We start from the raw sequence: 23,217 nt of genomic DNA, 5'->3' as shown, positions 1-23,217 counted from the left end.
TAAAATTCACTAAGATTTGGCTAATCTCCAATTCATTGGGGGGGAGTGGGTGGGTGGGAAGTTACTTAAACTTTAATAAGCCATGAATGAATACCATCATACATGAATCCTCGTCCACATGTAAAATAAACCCTAATAATACAGTTCTAGAAACTGGACCTTTCAAGGTACATAAAGAATGGTAATTATAATAAGTAAACATATCTATATAGGGTATAGATAAACACTTTTCTAAACACTTTATAGTCATTAACTCAATGAACTCATCACAATTCTGTTTGTTACAGTGTATCATTCCTTTTTATAGATGAGAAAAATCTAGGCACAGGAAGGTTAAATAACTTGCCCAAGGTCACACAGCTTATAAGCACTGAAGATGAGATTCAAACAAGCCAGCTACCAAATTGTGTCTCTGTACTCCCCACTGATGTCCAAGAATAATGATTTTAATACGCCTTACCCACCATTTGCTCTTTCTGAAAACCGGAAGGATTAAAAAGGGTATCTAATTGTCAATTTCATTATTTCTATTTCTCTATTTACTAGCTTGACTAAACAGTTTAGAATTTCATAAGCATTTACTTTTCCATCAACTGTCCTTTGCTTGCTCTTCCCCCTCTGTTGCAAGTCTTCTTACTGATTTGTATCAGTTCTTAGTACAAAGATATTAACCTCTTCACCATTTCCCACCCTCTGCCTTAACTGTGTCTGGCATGTAGGCACTCCGGACCTTTCTATAATCAATACATTTGGAGTGAGTCTGGGCTCTCTCCCACTGCTCCGCTCTTGCAAATATTTCCCCAGGCAGCAGCCAGGTATGTGTTCAACCCAGAGTCTCTCTCCACGGAGGTTCTCTTTAAACCATCTGGAAATGATCCGGGCTATGAAGCTGGCATCCCATGCTAAGCATAGTGGAACTGTAAAGACTTGATACTATAGAGATGGTTTTACATAACGTGTTTTTATCTTGGTGTCGCTTTTAGACGAGACACCAACATATGCTGACTTATTACAACAAAATTACTCAATTTCAGAAAAAGTCACAATCTAAGATACTTCTATTCTGGTTACAGCCACATCGAGAACAACTCCAACGTGAAAATTATTCTTACCTTTAAAAACCCACAGGGAAAAACCTCTCAAGGGCCTTCCCAACAGGAATTCCAGCCCAGGGATGTACAATCATTACTAGGTCGGCAGGTTTTTCATACCTGATCCAAAACCCTGTTTCTTTTCACTTTTTCTGTTGTCCAAAGAAGAAAGCAGCTATGTATTTTGCTATCATCTGCTCACCAGTTCTTATGCTGGGACAGTGTTACACCTTCAGTGATTTTGAGGAGGAGAGAGAGGAAAGCTGATTTTTATTGACTTCTCAGACTTTCCTCTAAGCCAAAGGTCCTTACCGAGTTCCATGCAAGAAGGCATGAGCAGTTGTGAGCTGTGTGCCACAGAATTTGTTAACAGTAAGACTGATGTTGGGGCTGGGTCGTGGCTCAGTGGTAGAGTGCTTGCCTAGCATGTGCGAGGCACTGGGTTCAATTCTCAGCACTGCATATAAATACATAAAGAAAATTCAGGTCCATCAACATTTAAAAAGAATTTTTTTAAAAAACACTGATGTGTATGGATGATTGAGTTTTAATACAGGGACACGGAACAGGCTGATGCTCCCTCCTTAGGACGAAGCCACTCTCGTTTGCGTTCTGAAGCTTTTCCCCAGCGGGAGGAGAGGTGGATGTTAAAACCACCGCGGGACGTTAGGGTGCTGCCTGCCTGATCTATGCAACAGCTCATAACAAGCAATTCTTACTGAGTCATGTTTTTATGCCGAGTATTGATTTTTGCGAATATCACAAAAACAGAAAGCTTATGGTTTTCTCTGCTCTCCTGCCTACACAGGCATGCCCACACCACACTGCAAAAGCAGACCTGCTGCCTGCCGAGCAAGCGCCATCCGTGAATACTAACCTTCCTCTGTGTTGCTCTGAAAACGAGTTGAGAAATCACTCATCTAAGCCATCTTCATCAAAATCTCTATTTTTGGAATTCAAAGAATAGATTCTCAGTTACCTCATGAGGGCACAAGGGACTGGGAGGATTCCCCCCTCTCCAAAATCCTGTTAGTTTTGTGGTTAAATTTATTACAACTACATTGCTAATGCTTTTTACCATGAATCTTTTAGGTCAGATTCTCATATGAGTAATTATTCACCCCCTGTAGCTTGTTTTTTGTTGTTGTTGTTGTTTTGTTTTTTTCCTGAGGGTACCTGATTGAACCCAGGGGAGCTTTACCAATGAATCACATCCCCAACCCTCCCTCCCCGTTTTTTTGAGGCAGGGACTCACTAAGTTGCCTAGGGCCTCGCTAAGTAGCAGAGGTTGGCTTTGAACTGGCGATCCTCCTGCCTCCGCCTCCAGAGCTGCTGGCTCCACTATGCTTCTTATCTGTCCTCATTCCTGTATTTCAATTCCAATTGGAATTAATGACAATCACCAATAAGTAGTATGACTCTCATTGAGCATTCTCCAGCTCTTTCCACCAATTACCTCAGAAAAACTTCCCATATCCACAGTAGGTAAGGACTGCTGCCGTCACTAGTTTGCAGACATGGAAACCGGTTTTCAGGTCAAGTGATATGCCCAAGGTCATGCGGCAAGCAGGTCAAGTATGACGGCAACAGCAGCCTTCCCACCTCCCTCCAGTTTCCTTCTTACACATTTCCACCGTGCCAGGACCCTTCCTCCTGATCACACACGTGCTCCCTAGAGAGCCCACCCCATTACCTGACAACATCTACAAGCTTCTGGGAACACGTCTTTTTCAAACAGTCTGTTCATATGGATCTCTTGGCCTTCCCCAATTGACGAGATTTCTTTTGCCCAGAGAGTCACCCTGCATCAATATTTACCACGTATACGACGATGGGAACAAATGTGTAACCTGGCACTACTGCTAGACAAACAACTCAAAGTGCATTCTCAGCTATAAACGCTCTATTGGTAGCTGATCACTATGGTCCTCTTCCTGCTGTGAAGTTACATTTTAACAACAACCGGGAAGAGATCCTAGCCTGGAGTCCATGGAGTAATGAGGTATTTGGTAGAGGAAGAAGCCCATGCATCTTCTGAAGCCATATGCAAAATTAGAGATTTAAGTACATGTACTGTGCTGGTGGGGCAGCTATCGGCTCATTCGGTTAATAATGCACCCCTACTCAGAAAAGATCATTTGTAGCAAGAATGACACAGGTGCTCCATGAACAGGCCAAAGAGAACATGAGGCAAAATACAACTAGGCGTTCCCAGGCACAGGACAATGAGCTCTAGATGGCTGGCGTGTTCCCAGCACCAATTCAGTGAGCCTTATAGAGTTACATTAATGCCAACATTTTCTATGTATCAGGAGAATGAGGATAAATCTACAGTGTACTATTCCTGGAACACATTCTGGTCGGTACCAAATTTTATCATTAAAGCATCTGTACATGTATCCCATGAAACATTATCAAATGATCTCTCCCTCTTAAGAAAGGTCACATTGGCCCTTTCTAATCACTTTTTTTGTTGTTGTTCTCCATAAGATTGCAATATTACTAAATATTTCACTTCAATCATAGGAAAGTGTTCTTCATGGTAATGCACAGAGAACCAAGCCATGTGGTTAACTTTTCTATTTAAATAAGCTGTTAGGGTTTCTGTTTAAATAAGTTGTTACGGAGTGTGTCCTCCAATGGTTCACATATTGGAATTTAATGACCCTTTGAGCTTTTATGGGGGGCAGGCTGCAGTGCGACTAGGGTGTATAGAGGCGGAGACTTCAGAGGTAACTAGGCCTAGATAAGGTCATCAGGGTGGAGCACCAGGATTGAAACCTGGTGGCTTTATGAGAGGAGGTAGAAAAATCAGGAGAGACATGTACACAAGTGCACCCCATCTCTTGCCAGGTGTTGTTGGACTTCCTTAGGACTCTGCCAGCAAGAAGGTCACCACCAGGTGTGGCAATCTGACCTTGCACCTCCAGAAGCATGGGCCAAAATAAACCTCTTTTAATTTTGTCTGTGGTATTAGCAAAAGGAAAGAGATGAACAGGCAGGAACGATGAACAGCTGGCTGTAGGTTCAGATTGTAAATTACAAACGCAGAGGGCACTGTGTGTTTCCCCAGACTCTTTGGGCAATCATCAGACTGTGCTCTCACTCCACAGGGCTGGGTGAGGCCAAGCACCCACTACCCACATGCATGTATGTGCACACAGGTACATGCACAGACACACCATATCTGCTCAAAGGCAGACACACGAGCGAGTCCAATGAATTTGACTCTATAAGGAGAGAGTGTTCCTTTTACCAGGACCAGAAATGAATGAAAATGTAAGCAAAGACTACTATTGGCCATAGTCCCTGATACTAAAGCTGAATGAAAAGGGAAAAGCTCCAACAGGTAGATGAAGAAATCTACAAGAACCCCTTCTGAAACTGGGATCCAGCCAAGCCTGAGGTTTACCCCTTGAACTCCTCCCATCCTGTAAGCCAACAGGCAGTTCTGCTTAAGCTAGTAAGAGATGGCTCCCGTGCTGTTTGCAAACCAAGAGTCCTGACTAATCACATTAATTTTGCTTATGACCTTATCATTTTACTAATGAAATTGATATTTCATTTCCAAGTGTTCCTGCCCCATGTTCTCAAGATGTTCTTTGCTACCTCCTGAATAGTAACTACCATGACCTACTGTGTTGTGGAATACTGAATGTATCTAGGGTGGGTGTTCCTAAAGGATGAGGAAACTCATTCTTTGCTGGAACCACCCACCCAGGACTAAGCTTGAACAGAACCGAGTGTTTAACAAGCATTTGAACGAAATCAATATTGAAGAGAGCGCATGTATAACATGTATAACAGTGCACTTAGAGATTAAGTCCAAGCTTAGTCTCTGTGTAGATAGGCTCACACACTGACTTGCAGGACTCCTTGGTGTCTTTAACTGTGCAAACATCACCCCAATTTTTAAAATCAAGTGCTATTTTCATTATTATAAAAATTCATAAAAATTACCATTTTAGAGGCTAGGGCTGTAGCTCAGTGGCAGAGTGCTTGCCTAACACATGTGAGGCACTGAGTTCAATCCTTAGCACCACACACACAAAAAAATAAAATAAAGGCATGATGTCCATCTACAACTACAAACTTTTTTTAATTACCATTTTAACTCTTCTTAGATAGCAGTAAGTACATTCATGTTGCTATATGACCATCAGCCCTATTCATCTCCAGAGTTCTATTTGAAGTAAGTGCCTTTAAATGTCCTTTATTGTTCTCTATCATAGATTTTGAAAATTTAGTAAATGCAATTGGTATTTCAGCCAGGTTTGGTGGCACACACCTGTAATCCCGGCAGCTTAGGAGGCTGAGGCAGGAGGACTACAAATTCGAATCTAGCCTCTGCCATTTATTGAGGCCCTAATTAGCTCAGCAAAACCCTGTCTCCAAACAAAAAATAAAAAGGTCTGGGGATATGGCTCAGTGGGTTAAGCGCTCCTGGGTTCAATATCAAAAAAAAAAAAAAAAAAAAGGTAGTTCATATAGTTACATGTAGCTATGCATTCCTCTTTTTAAAAATCCAAGTTTTCTGTATTAAAATAGTCTTGTCTTCTCTTGGGCAAAGCCCAGGAAGGGGCAACCCCCCACCTTTAAAGTCAAGCAACTGAAATATTAAAAGCATCACAACATGCTGTCTAAGAATAGAATGACAAGAAAACTTTTATCATTCTTCATTAATTCGCAGTCTTGAAATAACTCTGGGTTGGCATGCTCAGGATCAGTTTTATCTCTGGAAGATTGATTGTGTAGTGACTCTGACAGTCATGGAAATCTAGTCATTTTTCCCTATTAATTTTTTTAAACTTGTTTTAAAAAAAAACTTTCCCTAAAAACCCTCAGAAAACTAGAATTTGCTTATTCCTGCTCGAATAAATTTGGCAAGAATTAAATTTTTAAGAAAGCATATTGCAGTGTTACGAAATCATAGACGCTAGGCTGTGTTCATAGAGTTCTCTCATTTATTTCTACTCTCAGGAATTTGCAACAATCCCATCCTTCAAAAACTCTTATAAATATCATTTTGCTATTTAAATGAACATTAGCTCAAAAGCGGGGGTGGGGGGCAGGGAGGGTACCCATGGGTCTAAACACTTCAGAAGTCATAAAATGTAGGAGGCTATCAGCTTTAGGTTTTCACAATAAAGGAAAGGTTGCTGTGTTTGTAACTCCCCCATTCCTTCCCCTGGCATCTGTCAATTTCTTCACTTACCTGAGAAACAGTATTTAGGAGGGGGGCGGGGAAAAGCTCCTTCACCTGAATACCAAAATGCAAGATCTGTGTGTCAACAAAATTATTTTTACCATATATGGAAAACCCAAAATATTTCCTTGAGTCTCAAAAGAAAAAAAAAATTCATGTATACTTATCTCTACCAGGTATGAAAAGGATAGAAACTGAGGAGAAAAATATTCTGTGTCACATGAGCATAAATTCTTCAGTTTCCTCTCTAGATAGAAACTTCCATTCAGACCCAGTGAGGATCCAGAATACCTGACCCCGTTCCATCTCCACTCTCCCAGACGCTTTCCCTGGCATCTTTCCTCAAAAGTATCAGAAAAGATTTTTTTTTTTTTTTAAGTGAATACAAACTCCACCACCTGACAGAGGAAAATAACCACATCTTCACTTTTGAACAGAGCACTGTGAATTGGTCCAAACCCAGTTCTGTGAGGACACAGCAGACTTCCAGACAGGCCAAGACTTTGTTCCTTGGTATCCTGGTGTGCATATCAGGATTCCATATGTCACTATTCCTGATTCATTTACATCAACTTCCAAGAGTTTGTTTTCCAGCTTGGCCAAACCAGTAGCCATCTCTTCCTGTTCCCATTTCCTGGGGGTATTATTTTTCTGTAGTCTAATAAAAAGTCTTAAAAAATATGGTATTAAATGATCAGATTTTCCCTTTGTCTGAACAACAAATGTACTGAGCTCACTCTACACTGGTGTCATAATTCTGCCTGAAGTTTGTCCCTGTCTCTGGCACACTCTGCGTTTGTCTTTGCTGCATTCCTTGGCCGTCTGCTCTTTGTGGTGCTGTGAACACAGATGGCGAGGTGGTACAGTGGGAAAGGAGTAGGTTTTCAGTCAGATAACCTGGCCCTCAGTGAGTCCTTCCTCCACACTGTCTCCACTATCCATCCTGGACCACCGTGCGACCACGGGGGCCCTTACTCTACCTGAATGACCAATACTAACAGCCTCTCCGCTCTTTCCCTCTGTGACTATCTCCCATCCCCCTGACCAGGTAAACCTTTTATGCCATTCTTAGGTTTTCAAGAGTGCCACATACTGCCATGTCTGAAGTGCCCAACACTTGATTTCAGCATGCAGGTTCCAATAATCTAACTTTCCCCAGCTACCACGGAACCCCTCCAACCAGGCCTCCTGTGACCCAATTACATCTTGCCATGTACTGTCATGGACCCCTGAACCCACTCCCCACCAAATTCCACCAGTCCTCAGATGTCAGCTGAATTCCCCACGGCTTCCTGCACTATCCCAGCCCACAGAGAACGCCTCCTTCTCTCACCTCCAGTGAGCAGGTCATACCTACCACACACTGAGGAGCGCTGGACAAGCTCACAGGAGTCCCCTTCCTCAACTGGAGGAGGACACATGGAGCCTGAGGTCTGTCCAACGCACCGTGGCTACTGAAGAATGTGAAAACTGTTTTTCCCTGTCAATACAGAATTTTCAATAGCTCTTTTTCTCTTCGTTCTGATATTTCTATCTAAAAGTTTACATTAAAATACACCAATAAGCCAGGCGCAGTGGAACACTCCTGCAATCCCAGCAACTCGGGAGGCTGAGACAGGTGGATCAAAAGTTCAAAGCCAGCCTCCCTTGGGAACTTTATGAGGCACTTAGCAACCCAAGGAGATCTTGTCTCTAAATAAAATATAAAAAAGGGCTGGGGGTGTGGCTCAGTGGTTAAGCACCCCTGGGTTCAATCACTGCTACCAAAAAGAAAAAAAAAAAACAATAAAAGAACTTGAAAAGGAGAAAGCAACCTAATAAAAAGATCTAAAAGAGCAAACTTAAGAAGGCATAGGATGGCAAACAAGCCTGTGAAAAAGATGTTCGGTGTCATTTAGGCATCAGAGAAATGCCAGCTGAACCCAAAATGAAATTTACTATATAACTACAATAATATCTGATTTAAAAAGACTGATTCTACCAAGTGTTGGAGAGGATATAACAGACTGGAACTCTCACATATGCCCAGTAGAAATGTAAAATATTACAATTACTTTGGAAAACAATTTGATAGTTTCTAAAAATTAAAACCTACACCTACCAAATGATCCAGCCAATTCAACTTCCTGTATCTTCTGCAGAAAAAATTAAAGCATATGTTCATGCAGAGCAAACCTGTACAGTATATTTGTGATTGCCAAAACTGAAACAACCTAAATGTCCATCAACTATATAGGTAAACTGAAGAACACAAGGTGGCAGAGGCACAAATGGAATGCTACTCAGTGATAAAAAGAAAGTTAACTAACCTCTGATACAGCAATGTGGATGGATCTCAAGTGCATTATGCAAAACGAAAGAGGCTGAAATCAAAAAAGCTACATGAAATATTATTCCACTTATATAACAACCTAGAAAATGTAAAACAATAGAGATGATAGGACACACATAATAGTCACTAAGGTTTAGAGTGAGGGGAGGGCTGGATAAGAGGTAGCCACACAGGGGACATTGGCAAGTGAGGAAACCGCTCTGCATCTTGGTTGGGTGGTGCCAACATGCCCACACATTTGGCAAAGCATGCAGAACCACATAACAAAGTGTGAATTTTACTGCTCATGAATTAAAATCAAATAACCTCAAAATGAAGACTTAGAGGTTACTAATTAGCTTAGAGTACACCATCACCAATTTACTTTATCATGTTGAGATGCAAAAAAGCAAGAACAGCATTTCTGATTATTTTATGAAAATCCCAAAACTGTGCTGTTGGAGGTCACAGCAATTTTTGCTAAGCTCAGCAGAACCTGCTGTGATTTAATGATAGTTTTAGTAACATTACAAAATCACCAATATTCATCTGCTCTTGCTAAACACAAACCCAGCCCGAGTCCCTCTGCCGTCGCACTCATGCCTTCATTCATGGGTGCATATGAGCATCCACAACACACCAGACAAGCGTTCCGATCCAGCAAATGTTCTAGAGAATCAGCACCACATATAAATAAATAAATAAATAAATAAATAAATAAATGGTATTGTGTCCATCTACAACTGAAATAAGAAAAAACCCAAAAACCAGAAGGTGGTGTGTTAGAATGCAAGGAGAGGGTCAGCACATCACCTAAGATGGTCAGGGAAGGCCTTGAGAATGGGTGACAGCTGAGCCAATCCTGCAAGAAGGAAAGGAGCAGAAACAAAAATCTGGAGGAAGAGATTCCTCAGCAGAGGGACCAGTCAATACAAGGGCCCACAGAAACTGGGGGCCTTGGTTCCTCTGAGCCACAGGAAGGTCAGTGAGGAGAATGAGCAAGGAGGAAACATACTAAATACGGTCGTCAGGGGCCTGATAATTTAGTGCCTTACAGACCCTAAATTACTTTATGCTGCTCACAATGAGGATCCACCAGAGAGCTTTGTATCAGCCACATAATCTGATTTATGTTTTTAAAAGATCTGACTACTTTTTCTCAGGACATTCAGCTTTCTTCTCTACCTGTTCTTAATTCACCTTAGTTGTGTGGCCTTAGGTTAATCACAAATAGGATCTCCAGGTCAGTTTCCACGTTTGGAGAGGGTGACCCCAGCTGCCAGAAATTGTCCAAATCCACAGGTTCAACAGAGGAGCTGCACATCTGAGTGAGGCTAACTGCAGCTCCTTCCTGTTCTTACCTTCCCAGGACACGGTCCCCATCAATTATCTCTCCTTCCCCCATTTACCATCTCAATGTCCGCCCAAGTCCATTGCCCTCTACATGTTTTACCTGGCGAACAAAATCCTGACTCTGATCCTGCCGTGTCTGTGTGCCAGCATTTCTTCCCTCCACCTCTTTTCTCTTTATGACCAAAACAAGAGTTCAGAGTCTATCCCTGCACCCCCACGCCTCAAGTTTTTCCTTTCCAGTGCTCACTTGCCCCTTGGCCAATCACACTCTGATGGCCATTTCCATGGCTCTACCGAATTCCTCCTTGAAAATCACCAGACACCCCGGTCTATTAGGTCTTATTCCTGGTCATCCCAACCCTATCATCAGGTTTTGGACCACAACATCCTACTGGAAGGATAACGTATCTGAAAGAAAAAGTGGAAAGATTCTACCCTGTTGTTACTACTTCATATGATACTGGGAAAAGCGTGTAATTTCTCTGGGCTTTAGTTTCAGGATCAGTGCCCACAGTCGGTTGGATCTGTAGATATCCTTAGAGCCCTTCTAATTTGGAAATCCTAAGATTACATGATGCTTCACTGAGGCATCCATGACTCAGTGCTATCTTGATTCTCTAAACAATTCTCCATCTCCTTTATTGGGATGTGTGGCTCATCTTCTTAATGGGGTTCCATTCCTCCAAATTCCTAGTTAAGTGCATCCACATCAATCCCCTGAATTGCCACTGCTAAGAAGAGGCATCCCACACCTCCGGACCAACACTGCCTCCCATACAGAGAATGGTTCCAATCAGAAGTAGTTCTGGTACTTAAAACTCATGCAACCAAGATACCATCACTTCCTCTGCAAACATCTTCTTGACTTCTTCATTTCTCCTAACTGCTCACCATTATCCATGACATGCCATTTATGCTGATTTTCCACATGCTTTCTCCTTCCCCTTCCTTAACAACTTGGTCCTAAAGTCATTACATAAGATGAAGGAGTGATCCTTAGTGGGCAGTAGAGAGTGGGCAGCTCTGGTGGCCTACAATGAAGTATCAAGCCCAAAAGTGGCTCTGACATCCAATGAGGAGAGACAGGCAGGTGTTCTTGTGGTCTCATGCAGGGTATCTTAACCCAAGCAGGGCAAGGACAGTCTGGCATGGGGAGAGGAAAAAATAGGTGGGGTGAGTTGGACATCTGATCCGTGTGGTTCCTTGAACCAGAACGTGGCCTAGGACTGCAACCAGAAGACAGCATTGCAGAGGAGAGACACTCCTTGAAGAAATGCTGGATTCCAGAACTAGGTCAGGTAAAGTGCAAGATGAGCCTAAAGCAGGAAAACAAGGAAGTGCCCAAAGAACAATGAAATCAAGGCAAAAGGACACAGAAACCAGCTTGAATGTGCTCCCCCTGCCTTAATCAGGAACAGCCTGAACATGGAAAATGAGGCCAAACAGGTTACAGCCCAGTGCACAGAACAAGAAACAATGATGCCACGCAGATAGAAATAAGTAAAAGAACAAAGTTTGAGAAGAATGGGATGTTTGTACAGTTTCAAAGTTCTCCTCCACAAAGTGTCTTCTGACTGGGAAAGGAAAGAGAGTTACTTTACCCTGGAGAACTGTGACACACAGCACCTCAACAGAGCAGAGCGAGTCTGAGTGGACAGAAATGGCACAAATGGAAATCACATGTACCTGGGAGGACGCAATAAAAATGAATCATTGCACCTGTGATGGACCTCAGGCGCACCACAGAACCAAACCATGGGGTAGCACACCATAAATCCAATGGAGGGACCTTCTACAAAATAACTGGCTTTTAAATCTTCAAGAAAAGTATAGGGTAGGAGAGCACAACTAGACCCAATCTCCTTCCCGTCACAAAAATCAAGTCAAAATGGACCAAAGACATAAGACCTGGGTCACTTCCATATGACCCAGCAATTCCACTCCTGGGTATATATCCAAAGGAAATAGACATAATAAAACAAATAAAAGACAACATAAAGAGAAATGCTTCATTCAAGACATTGGAATGGGAAAGGATTTTTTTCCCCAAAAGCACAGGAAACAAAAGAAAATAAATAAATGGGATTACATTAAACTAAAAAGCTTATGTACAGCAAAGGAAACAATCCTCAGAGTGGAGAGAGAACCTACCATGAGAGAAAATACTGCAAACTACACATCTAACAAGGGGTTAATATCCAGAACACAGAAGAAACTCCAAAAGCTCAACAGGAAAAAAAAAAACTTAATTAAAAAAGCAGGCAATCGATCTGAATAGACACTTGTTAAAACAAGAAATACAAATGACCAAGAAGTATATGAAAGAATTTTCAACATCACCAATCATCAGAGAAGTGCAAATCAAAACCACAATGAGGTTATCGCCTCCAGTAAGAGTGGCTATTATCGAAAAGAGGAACATTAACAAGTACTGGTGAGGATATGGAGAAGAGGGAACTCTTGCATACCACTGGTGGGAACGTAAATTAGTACACCCATTACAGAAAATAGTACAGAGCTTTCTCAATATATTAAAAACAGAACTTCCATATGACCCAGCAATTCCACTCCTGGGTATATATCCAAAGGAAATGAAATCAGGATGCCTGAGAAACAACTGCACCCCATGTTCACTACAGCACTGTTCACAAAAGCCAAGAAATGGAGACAGCCTAAGTGTCTCTAAACTGTCAAACGAAGAAAGAAAATGTACACAATGGAATCAGACATGAGGGAATACTATTCAGCTACAAAAAGCATGGAATTCTTTCATTTAAGACAACCTGGAGGGAATCAGAGATCACTGTGTTAAGTGAAATAAACCAAGCATAGAAAGACAAGTATCACATGATCTCACATGTGCAATCTTTAAAAAAAAAAAAAATCTCATAGAAGCTGAGAGTGGAGATAACCAGAGGCTAGGTATAGCGATAGGCACTACACTGCAGATTCTCTGAGCAAGAAGTTCTAGTGTGTTATTGCATAGTCAGATGACTATAGATGACTACATATCTCAAAAGCTAACTGAAAGGATTTGGAATGTTTTTTGCTATAAATAAGTGATTCATGTTAGAGGAGACAAATATGTTTGAACTTATTAATTAATGTATATGTGTATCATAATATTACATGGCATGTCATTAATATGCAGAATTTGGGGGGGAAAAAGTAGCCACAAAATCTAGAAAACACTGAGAAACTGTCCCAGAGTGAAACAGACTAAAGAGACAGGAAAACTAGGCACAACACACAGTTTGGAACTGGATTCTCACTCTGTAAAAAACATTAGGATACCTGGCAAAACCACGATGACATGTAAAGGATAGACACCAGTAACTGAAAGTCAATTCCTTGGTTTTGATGGTGTTTTGTGGTTACATAAGAGTGACCTTATTTCAGGAGTTCTTTGTGATGGACTTCCAATTGCTTTGTGTGAGAACATGTGGTCATTTCATAAAATTTTTATACAAAAATATAACTTCTACAAAAGTCTGTTCTGTAATTTCTCAAATCTGTCCCATTCTTTCCATTACCCCTGACATCCTTGTTCCCAAGAGCCTAGTTCCCACCCTCCTGCACAGTTTGGGATCATTTCTTAGCAAGGCTGTGCGTGCTTCAAACTAACAAACAATGTCCAGATAAGGGCTCCAGTGCCCTGCAGCTCACACAACCTGTCATCCCCAACAATCAACTAAGTATGAATATCTTAGTGTAACTTTCAAGTTCAACTCCTTTCTAGTTCCCAACCTTCCTCTCCCCAACCGCCTTCTCACAGCCAGCCACACAACTGGACCACAATCCACGCTTTCTGCACATCTCCAGGATTTTGCTCACCTAGCTCCCTCCACCAGGGAGTGCCCACTCCCTTGCACATTTTTCCAAGATGAAGTATCAACACCAACTCTGACCACACCTCCCTCCATTTTCCAACACTTGCCCATCTAATCTCTCCTTGTCAGTACACCCAAAGTTCACTTCAAATGGAAGGAGACCCTCATCATTACACAAAATTACATATAAGAGGAAATGAGGGGAAAGGGGGAAAGAAAACAGGGGAGAGAAATGAATTACAGTAGATGGGGTAGAGAGAGAAGATGGGAGGGGAGGGGAGGGGAGGGGGGGATAGTAGAGGATAGGAAAGGCATCAGAATACAACATGCACTAGTATGGCTGTATGTAAAAACATGGATGTATAACCGATGTGATTCTGCAATCTGTATATGGGGTAAAAATGGGCATTCATAACCCACTTGAATCAAATGTATGAAATATGATATGTCAAGAGCTATGTGTTTTGAACAACTAATAAAAAAAAAAAAGTTCACTTCACCCCTTACAAACCACATTTCATTCTGTCCGAAACTGCATTTTTTTGTCTGTTTGTCTCAAAGACCCCTAATACATATGGTGAAGTTAACATACCATTGACAAATAAAAATTAAGTCATGGGCTGGAGTTGTGGCTCAACGGTAGAGCGCTCGCCTAGCAGCACATGTGAGGCCCTGGGTTCGATCCTCAGCACCACATAAAAAAAAAATAAAATAAACATATTGTGTCCAACTACAACTAAAACATAAATATTAAAAAAAATTAAGTCATAGCTAAAGTTATGAATCTAGATGACCAGTCATTATCTCACATTCTCTCCCTAGGGAGCTTTTTAAGTATTCAAGTTACTTTTTCTTCCTTAAGCTAAAGTTTTCCATTTCTAGTATAAAATATAAACAATGTTTACCTCCTTTCAACAGAGAAATCTGATGTTGCCTGTAACACTCAAAATCATAAATTCCAAGGTTTCTAGAGCATCAGTTAATAAGTACACATGTAATTATATTTTAACGTCACCATTACTTGACTACATAAAGAACAAAATAAGCTGCTTAAAACTGAAAACAAAGCCTATACCTTACAAGTTTAAAACCAGAAACCCTAAAGCTTAATACAAAGACAGCTATCCATTTAACATGCTTTTTTCTCAGCTTTCACTAATAAATTGTGGAATGCCATCCAGAGATATCCAAGTTAACAGCTATATTTAACTGTTATCAAGAAGCCAATATTTTTCTCTTTGAATTTAGCAAATGAAAGAAAAATGATAATTTACTTAAAAGCAGCCTGAAATTTTATCAGCAAATGAGGAGGATAAAACTAAAGCAGCAGTCAACAGCCAGGAAAAAAAGTAGTTTGGGGGTGAGGGAAATGGCATTGAACACTGAGTGTTGCTGTGAAATTACAGTGATCCACATAGCATCTGCTATCACTGTGACACTTAGGACAGAAAATGTCGACACACCCACAATTTCAATATTGCAAAAGACGTCAAATCTATAAATGATAAATCTCCAGGTCCTAGTTTCGACATGTCCCTCATACAAAAACTGCCTCCGGGGAGGAAAATTTGAACTTATCCTAAATGAAACTATGGTTTTTATCTCAACTCTTCTCACTTATTATTAATGAAGTAAACAGCTCTAAATAAACTAAGATTTTTTTTTAAAGATAAAAAGTGGGCATACTAGGGGGGATAGGAAGGGCAGCAGAATAGAATAGACATTATGATTGATGTATGTACCTTCCATGTATGTATTATATGTCAAAATATATTCTGCTGTTATGCATGACTAAATAAAGTGGTCATACTAACATTTAAATCTAAGATATTTGTGATATTACAAGAGAAACTTATACAAAAACCATAAACATAATGACTTGTCTATTATAAAACTCTAACGTTCTTCTATTTCAATAAAATTATCACCATTCTTCCCAGAAAAACCATCAGTGAATGAAAGTAAGTGAATTATCAGGAGAAGCAAGTCTCACTTAAAGACCGTTTCAAATACTATCCTGGAGAAATTTTAGGCACATTAGCAATTTCCGAAATCAAAATATTCTGAGACAAACAATAAGAAAGTTATGCGTCCTCCTTCCCAAATGATCTAAGTAATGCTGTAATGGTTTTATTTATCATCGTAAGCACCAATTGTCAAACAAACATGCACACTCCCACAAAACCAACTATTCTTCCACAGTTTGCATTACATAGAGAGATGTATATCTCCATGGTTTATTCAGAAAGTTTACTAAAAGGGCAAAGTTTGCCACAAACTCCTTGAGTTCTGAAACTTTTGGTTTATCATAAAAAGTGAACTTTTTAAAAAAAAAAAGTCAGGGACAACTGAAAAAAAAAACTATTTCATTTACTAAACTGCATGTTGTTTAATAAAAACTATGAAAAAAATTAAGCACAAATTGAGATAAAAACATAGTTCTCTTGAAGCCTATCAGATGATGCCCTTTGAAATAGTGAACTTTATATTCAGAAGTCTAAGTCAATGTTAGCACTGTAATGATGCTATCAAAGTGACTATGGTTATCACCATAAACAGCCAGCATTATGTCAACAGAAATAGCCTGTTTCCATGAAGGATTGTGTAAATAAAGAGAATGAGAATTCATAGTAAGTGTCAGGTTTTATAAAAGGAAAGGTCTGATATTTTTCTTTAAAAAAGAGAAGAACTATTCAGTATATCAAGGAAAACAACAAGTCAACTCTTCCTCACTTTTCCTTTAAAATGGCACATGGCAATAACATCTTTCTATCCAGAGTACCCTGAAAACAACTGAGTGAAGCTTATGAGTCTCACTTGAAACCAGATTGGCCAATATGTTAAGGGATACTCTATTTTGATTCTTCAAAGGAAACTCCATGGCCAACCCGTACTTTTATCAACTTCAACTTAGTTTAAAATGAAGAAACTGAGGCTGTGGGAGAAGCTGTGACTCACACAGGAGGTCATGGAGTCACAGTTTCATTTGTGCCTGAGCTGACAAAGGAACTCCCATCTACATGACAGAACCCAGGCCAGTGTCCACCCTCCGGGCTTTACATTCAGTTTTGTCATAATTTACAATTTGGCACTCACTGGGAATTATTAATAGACAGATGACTTTCGTCAATGCTCTCACAGAATGCCCCAAGACCGAAATAAAGACAACACACCCTTCACAACCATTACTCATTACTGTCAGCCTGAAAAATTAATCTAGATGACAGTCATTTCTTACTTGGAAGAGGACACTCCTTCCTCAGAAGAATATCCAGTAAGACTAATACAAATATCGTAATCACCTCTTTCTCCATTAACCTCCAAAAGGCCTGTGGCATTGAACAGACAAGCAGCTGTCAACTTCTGGGGCACAAAAGCCTTTCTTCAGTACTGAGGATCCCAAAGAGTCTGCTGCCAGTTACAGCTACTGATACTTACCCACATTAGAAATTAAAACTAACTTCTAATTAGTTCCAATTAAATGAGAAATTAAAACTAGTATGTTAACACATTTAAAAATAAGTCATGCAACATAAACAGATGTTTATGAAAAACTGCACTATTTCCCCAAATGACAAACTTTAGTGACAAAGTCCTCCTTTTGTGTTTTATACTTTTTCGCAAGCCACTTAAGAGAACATAGCTGAATCTTAATCTATTTCTGCATTCACTGTATGGTGATTTGCTCTGCTTCAAGTACATGGAGAAAATCTGGCCTCATGCATGTATGTTGCTGGAAAAGGAAAGACATATTTTAAAGGTCTTTTCCAATCACTGTAGATAGGAGTCTTGATACTACAGTGAAAATTGATGGTGAGTTAAATTAAAGGTTAGTTGCAATGTGGAATCTGAAAATCAACATGTGTTATTACAAATCCACTGGTTTACTTCCATTTGGAGTGGGTCTTTACCAGTGCCTGATTCCTGACCTCATGAACTTCCTTGAAAAAATTTCTGGAAGCCACCAAAACACACCTTGAGATCTATTAAAAAACAGTCTAGAGTTCAACCTAAAGTCAGAGAATACCATTAAACCTAGATACATTTACACCCTACCTTGAGCCTTTATGACCTTTAACACTAATGTATTTAACTTTACCTGAAATTGAGTGGCATCATCATAAATTAAGAAAGAGGCAAAAGGTTAGATTTTGATTTAAAAAATATAGAATAAAAGCTTGAATGAGGTTAAATTGATGATTCTATCATGGGGACTGAAATCTAGAAAAAGATCTATATATCCTCTGATCCTCTGATCATTTCTTTTATTCTGGAAATGATCAAAACAAATATGTTTGGAGATTATCTACCTGGAAGGGTTGCAAAGAATTTATAAGAGATTTCAAATAACATGTAAAGTTTGGTCATTAAAGATTTTGAAAAACTCATCTTAACTGGCATAAAACCCATTATGTACGCAAGCAGCACAAAGCCCTTCAACCATATTAGGAAATTCAAAGAATTCTGGAATATCTAGAGGAGACAGACCACACTTCTGGTCACTGAATGTTATTGACCTGTCTACAGCTATGGTTTACTGAATCATTGGAAGGGGGTTCATGAGTCAAGTTTGAAAACAAGAATTAAAATAGGAGAAAATGAATAAACAAAGGTAAGAAATAATGATTTTAGCTACTGCATTTCTCTGCTAATACTTATTAAAGAAAAACTTTTCAGCAAATCCATAGTCTTTGAAACTAAAAAAGCATAAGCAGAACTGCATTAATAAATGTGTGGTACCTAACCATTAAAGAAAAATACCAGAGCTAATTTACAAAATATTTTCTTTTAACCAGAACTTGAATACTTTAAATATTTCTTAAAAGATTTTGTGAAATTTCCCTTTTCTTCATTTTATGAAAATGAAACTATTTAAAATAACAGCTGAAATGTATATAGTGCATACTAACATAACAGATGTCAAAGAACTTCCCATAAATTAACTCCTTTAAATTGTCTTACTCACTGTAAGATAGGTCTGTTTAATCCCAAATAAGAAAACTAAATCACAGAGAAGTAAAGAGATATACACAAGGACACAAACAGTTGAGTGGCAGAACTGGAATTTCAACCAGGGCAATGATGCCTTTAGCCACCAGGATATCCTACCCCACACTAACTCAATGAAACCATCACTTAAACAAAAATACCCACACTGTGTGCAAAAATATCCTCCTCTGAAGATAAAACAAAACGTAAGCAGCAAAATACATGCTGAATTTGATTCCGATATCAGCCACATTATCTTAGGTCTCGTGCTAAAGTTTGGAATACAAGAGACAGAATTAGACCATGATTAAAGAGCTCATGCTTTGGAGAACTATAAGAATGTACCCTTTATGGAATGCTTGCATCTATAAAAATGAGAGGAGCAAGGTTTGAGTCAATGATGAGAAAAGAATGCACAAACGAAAGATTCAGGTTTGAGAGAAAGAAATCCAGTAAAGGAGAAAGATGGAAGAATACAGGTTAAATTCTGTCTTATTAATAGAATGGACATACTTTTCACAAAATAGATTTTTAAAGAAAAATATTCACATAGTGCATGCTGCCAAAGGAATGAAATATATCTAGAAAACCAATACTTTATATATTCCACAAAGGGATCATTTATGACAACCATGTAATAAAAACGGTACTGAAGCAAAGTCCAATGTGAGTATTCATTGCATAACTCAGAACCACCCTTTACAGTCATCTAAAACTTCTTCCTTGTTTTTTCTAAATATATACAACATGCTATCTGCAACAAAGAGAGCCAAGAGATATTTTACAGTAAATAAAGTATGTCTCCTTACAGCTCCGAAGAGTTATAAATATATCAATTCAAAACTATGGTGACATATTTCACTTTCAAGAAAGCAAGATTGTCCACCTAGTAATTTTAGATGTGCTGAATCTTTAAAAAACCCTCAACAGTTAAGGAAATGATTTATTTGCATTGAAAACCATAACTTTCATATGATGAACCTACCTAGAAAAGGGTGGGAAGGAGGGAAGTTTGTGCCTAACAAATTGGGGTTTTCATTTTTCACAACCAAGAAAATGATACAAAAATTTTTTAGAAAGACTAAGACCATAAAGAAAATAATTTGATGCAGAAAACAGCTAAAGGGAAAAATATATATCTAGCATTTGTCTACTAAAGTAAATATAGTAACTGGTGTGGAAAATGAACATTTTCCAAAAATCTAAAACAGACAATGGTATACATGCTCCTACAAAGTCAACAGGGATATTTTCTAGAGGATTTTAAGAATGTTCGGTACCTCTACATCAAAAACATTATACCATTATATCAACAAGCAAAGGGGAGAACTAGAAAACCATTGTAAAAACAAAAATAAAACAGTAATAAATTCAAATGTAATAAAGCTAAAGCTAACCTTCAACATTTGATAGAGACATGATTTAAAAAAAAAAAATAGAGAGGGGGGGAAAAAACTTACCTTGACACGTTTTCTGGAATGTATTCTAGGACCGGATATCCATCACTTCTTCTAGATGACAGATCACCGTGTGATTTCCATGACTCCACTAAAGTACTGACAGGAGGAAAGGAACTCAGGTGTTGGAAAGATTGGTCTCTAGCAGATCGTGATAAAGATATTGTACCTTGAGCACCAATCCTGTAGTGAAAGGACTGTCCGCTGGAATTCACGCCAACAATGGCAGACGAAGGGATGCTGGCCTCTGGGTAATAACTCCCATCATCTGGTTCTTGTTTAATCCCCATTGGGAATCCACTGCCTTCACAGTTACCATCAAAGCCGGGCACAGGTGGTCCTAAAATTCCTGATAGGGAGTAATAGTCTTTATCATCCATAAAGGAAAAATATGAGCCATCCATAAATGGAAATGGGTTTACTGTTGGGTTTCCTTTGAAAGAGGTGCCTGAACATGAGTGCTTGGTTGATTCTTGCTTTATTGGTACTGAGAACGGAGACTCAGAATTGATTTTGCTATTTCCTCCTAGACAGGAGCTGCTAAAAGCTCCATCTGGTTCTGGCTTTATGTACTGAACAATGTTGAGCTGGCCAGTCACACCATTTGAGATGGCATTCTCGACTTCCTCGGTCTTAGGAAAAGGGACCTCGTGAGCACCTTTCTCGTGTGTGTCTGGACTGGGAACCACATCCCGGGTTGCACCGGCTCCAGCAGAGGTGCCAGAAGCAGGGTAGCTGAAGGCATTGTTTATAGGGCTGCAGATGGATCCCACAGTACTGGCTGTAGGGCTTGAAAGCGTGGATCTGTTATTCGTGTTGGAAGGGCTGGAAACAGAGCACCTTGAGTTATTGAGATTTGCAGGGCTGGACACCGAGGAGCGCAGAGTGGCGTTATTAGGACTGGAGACTGGAGATTTTACGCTGCAGTGACTGGGAGGGCTGGAAATTGGGGATTTCATGCTACTCAACGGACTTGAGAGAGGAGAGCCCATGTTGCTAGCATGTGCGGGGCTGTGCGACCGGGAGCTTCGGTTTTCAACATTAGGGGAGCACGTCAGAGGAGTTCCTTGGGTGATGGGGCTGTGCACTGAGAAACTGCCAAAGCTGGTTGTGGTGGAGGACACGGAGTTGATTCCAGCAGGGCTGCAAACTGAAGATGTCATGTTCAGAGGGCTGCAAACAGAGGGGCTCTTGTCGTGACACATGATAGGGCTTTTAACAATGGCACGCATGACCCCACTGTTCATGGAGCTCCCGGAGTCAGACATAAATGATCTCAAGGGCCTGCTCACACTACTTAGAGTGGAAGGACGATGGCCATTCTCTTTGTAAAACTTCACCAGCTGTTCCACGTTTTGGTAAATCTTTGCTGGGCTCACGCTTCCTTGTTGGTTCTGCTGATCAAAGGCGTAGTCAGCATCTCGTACAGAATCCATGTACAAACCCATGGACTCAGCTACTGTGGCTGAAAGCTCCTTCGATTCCAGCTCGGTTTTAATGTCAGATGTTAAAGTCCCAGACCGATTATTGTCTTGCTGAAGGCAGGGGAGTAGTTCGTGTTTTTCTTTGCTGCTTCCTTGAGTACTGCTGTTTGGAATAGCACCGGAAACACAGCTTACGTTGACAATCTCCATGTAGTTACTCTCATCGGTCCTCTCTGTGGGTCCCAGGGAAGAACGCTCCACAGCCTGAGAAACTTGACTCCACCGTCTTTCCATATCTAGACCTTCAGGGAGACTGTGGTAGCCTTTGGTCTCCATAGCTAACAAAAAAAATTATATTAAAATGTCAGAATTAGTTATGATGTTATTATGCTAACAATTATTCTAAAATTGCATTACGTACGCTACACATGCTCGGTCTACTTATTATAAGCAATAGTTCTCATTATATTAAAACTTACCTTCTTGGGTGCTGACATAACAGAATATTGACTAACTTCTCCAGAAGCCAAAATAAGAAACTGATCATATAAAACTACTTTGCATCTAAATTTAATATTTGCTCTAATATAGCCTTTAGATTTTGTGATGAATATTTAACTTACTTGAATATTAAATAACATTAAAATAACCCTGGAAAGTGATGAGGCAGTCAAAAGACAAACAGAATTTATCAAGGTGGGGTGATCTGCCTGAACTCAGAGACGGTGAACAAAGTTGGGCTTGCAACTCAATCTTCTGACTCCAATGCTATTGGGAATCTTTTGATCATATGGAAGTTTCCTGCCATATCTAATACATGGCCTTGTTAAAAACAACATGGAAATGCAAATAAATGCACTCAACAAAGGAAATAGAGTAAAGGTGGCAATAAACATACAAAAATGAAGGACGTCTAGCAGTACGGGGTGGATTTTTTTAAAACATAAGATTACTGAAATATTTTATCCTGAATTCTATTATTTTAGCCAGTCTTTTCTGTAAACAAATAAAATTTAACAAGTATATTTATCATAGTTAATTATCATAGGAAATTATCATAGGAGAATAATTTAATTTTTTTAATTTTAAGACTTTCTTAAAATAATTAGTGATAAGGATGATTTGGTGTCAATTCCGAAAAGTAAAGGCTTATATACCTCAATTGAGTTTGTCCACAGATCAGAGAGGCTGTATGACAGCTCAGGAATGCCAGGGTTCTTCACTATATTTCAGTACTGGCCAGGACTCTGGCATGAACCTTTGCCTAGTGGTCTCTCTGCTAAAAAGACTCCCTAAGGTCAGATGCTTTTATTCTCCACAGTGAATGGAGGGAGATCTAAAGGGATCCTAAAAATTTTAAGCCATTCATTCACTCAACAGCATTTACCAAGTGTTTGTTATATCCTGTGCTGAAATGGTACTGATACTACTGAAATGGTAGTGATAAATGAACAGGCATAGTCTGGGTGCCCAAGGAGACCAAGGATTGTTGTAGATATCATCATATCATTAGTTCTACTAGATATCAGTTCCTGGGTAGATAATGGGCTGTGTTT

The 23,217-nt window shown here is 39.7% G+C and overlaps 1 protein-coding gene across 5 annotated transcripts in view; it reads right to left on the bottom strand.

Annotated features, from left to right (window-relative positions):
* Nucleotides 1-23,217, bottom strand: part of Nr3c2 (nuclear receptor subfamily 3 group C member 2) — a 324,777-nt gene that overhangs the window by 294,570 nt on the left and 6,990 nt on the right. For all 5 annotated transcript variants that reach the window (XM_071614629.1, XM_071614630.1, XM_071614632.1 and 2 more), the window contains exon 2: nt 20,241-21,999. In XM_071614629.1, the coding sequence (XP_071470730.1) occupies nt 20,241-21,997 (1,757 nt within the window). In that variant the 5' untranslated portion in view covers nt 21,998-21,999. The remainder of the gene's footprint in view (nt 1-20,240; nt 22,000-23,217) is intronic.

The sequence above is a fragment of the Marmota flaviventris genome, chromosome 7 (assembly GCF_047511675.1).
Source record: "Marmota flaviventris isolate mMarFla1 chromosome 7, mMarFla1.hap1, whole genome shotgun sequence".
Taxonomy (NCBI): Eukaryota; Metazoa; Chordata; class Mammalia; order Rodentia; family Sciuridae; genus Marmota; species Marmota flaviventris.
The sequence above is the reverse complement of the archived record's forward strand: the minus strand, read 5'-3'. Positions and strand labels throughout refer to the sequence as shown.